We start from the raw sequence: 1,410 nt of genomic DNA, 5'->3' as shown, positions 1-1,410 counted from the left end.
TTGATATATTGACGCGGTATCGATCTATTTTACTCACAAAATTTCACAAGAATATGCCAAATATCACGAGAGTTTGTAACAGAACGATGAAATTTCACGAGATTTTGAAAGTAAAATAGATTGATACCGCGTTTTTAAAAATCAATTTGATATCAGCATATGAAAATATATTTGAGTATATTATTTTTCAAAGTGTCAGAAATGGAAAACAAAATTATTATTATATTTTCAATGACTACTTATTTTATAAGTACATTTTATAACATTTTATAAAGACCATGCAGAACTGAATCACTGACATTAACACTGTCAAGTATTTAGACATTTATCATTTATCTGATCACTTACTTGAGGATATGGAAACATGCCGAGAGCCAGCTGTGAGAAGAAGAAGAAATATTATTTTTGATAAAGGAGACCTTAAAACATTCAAAAATATGAACTCAATCTTATTTTATTCACTTTGTGTGATATCAGTTGGTAAAATCAGACAACTGGAACAATTGGGCTGAAGTTTGAACTAATACCCGCTTTAAGCTTTAAATGGTTATTTAGGTTGCGGTATGTAACTCATTTATACATTAAGTTATAGGTTTAACCTGCTATTACACTATATATTTAGATTTTGTTGTTACGGTAAAACATTTTATCCGAGCACAGGAATGAGAAATGGACGGATTGGGAGAGCGTGGGTGCTGAACAGACTGAAACTTTCAGCCTGTAAGGTTAGCTTAGTGCCCACCCGCTGCTAATACTTCTTGGTCCAACAACATCAGCTATAACTTATTAACCTCAAAGCAATTCCTCCCCCCTCCAAACCCCCCCTCTGTGAACAACATAGGGGATAACGGAATCCCTTCTTTAATATAGCACATAGGGGTGGAGTGGGTGGATGGTTGATTGGTACATCCCCTTAAGAAGTGCCAGGAGGTGGATACTTTTCATCTTAATGAGGAGCAGCCTTTCAGAGCCCTTGGGTTATTCAAAGCCAACACAGAGCTACCTAAACACAGTGGAGTAGAAGATCATCTCAGTTTAGCATTATGCATACATTGGCACCAAGTGGCACAGATTGGGTAATCTTCAATATCACAGATTATTTGTTAATAATCTGGACATGATGGCCTCATATTGAACTAGTCAATATTTGTTAAAGTAGTGATTAAATCAAAAATTATTGACAAAGATGAGACAGGGGCATGAATCATTTTGTTTCAGGGCACAGGGCCGACAGCAGGCAGAAACAAATGGAGAATCAATAGTGCAAATGGGAAGACGAGAGAACAGGGAAGTGTAGGTGTGGAGCTGAAAGGCTGTCTGATAATGGAAGGATCAACAATATGGAGAATGATTCAACACACATTATGGTCGACACAATCCTTAACCATTTCAGCTTTAGATGTAGTAAAG

At 36.2% G+C, this 1,410-nt stretch overlaps 1 protein-coding gene across 2 annotated transcripts in view; it reads right to left on the bottom strand.

Annotated features, from left to right (window-relative positions):
- Positions 1-1,410, bottom strand: part of map2k5 (mitogen-activated protein kinase kinase 5) — a 75,601-nt gene that overhangs the window by 38,304 nt on the left and 35,887 nt on the right. For both annotated transcript variants that reach the window (XM_015395079.1, XM_015395082.1), the window contains one exon: positions 349-378. In XM_015395079.1, the coding sequence (XP_015250565.1) occupies positions 349-378 (30 nt within the window). The remainder of the gene's footprint in view (positions 1-348; positions 379-1,410) is intronic.

The sequence above is a fragment of the Cyprinodon variegatus genome, unplaced genomic scaffold (genome assembly GCF_000732505.1).
Source record: "Cyprinodon variegatus isolate N-32 unplaced genomic scaffold, C_variegatus-1.0 Scaffold724, whole genome shotgun sequence".
Taxonomy (NCBI): Eukaryota; Metazoa; Chordata; class Actinopteri; order Cyprinodontiformes; family Cyprinodontidae; genus Cyprinodon; species Cyprinodon variegatus.
This window is presented reverse-complemented; position numbering and strand designations above follow the sequence as displayed.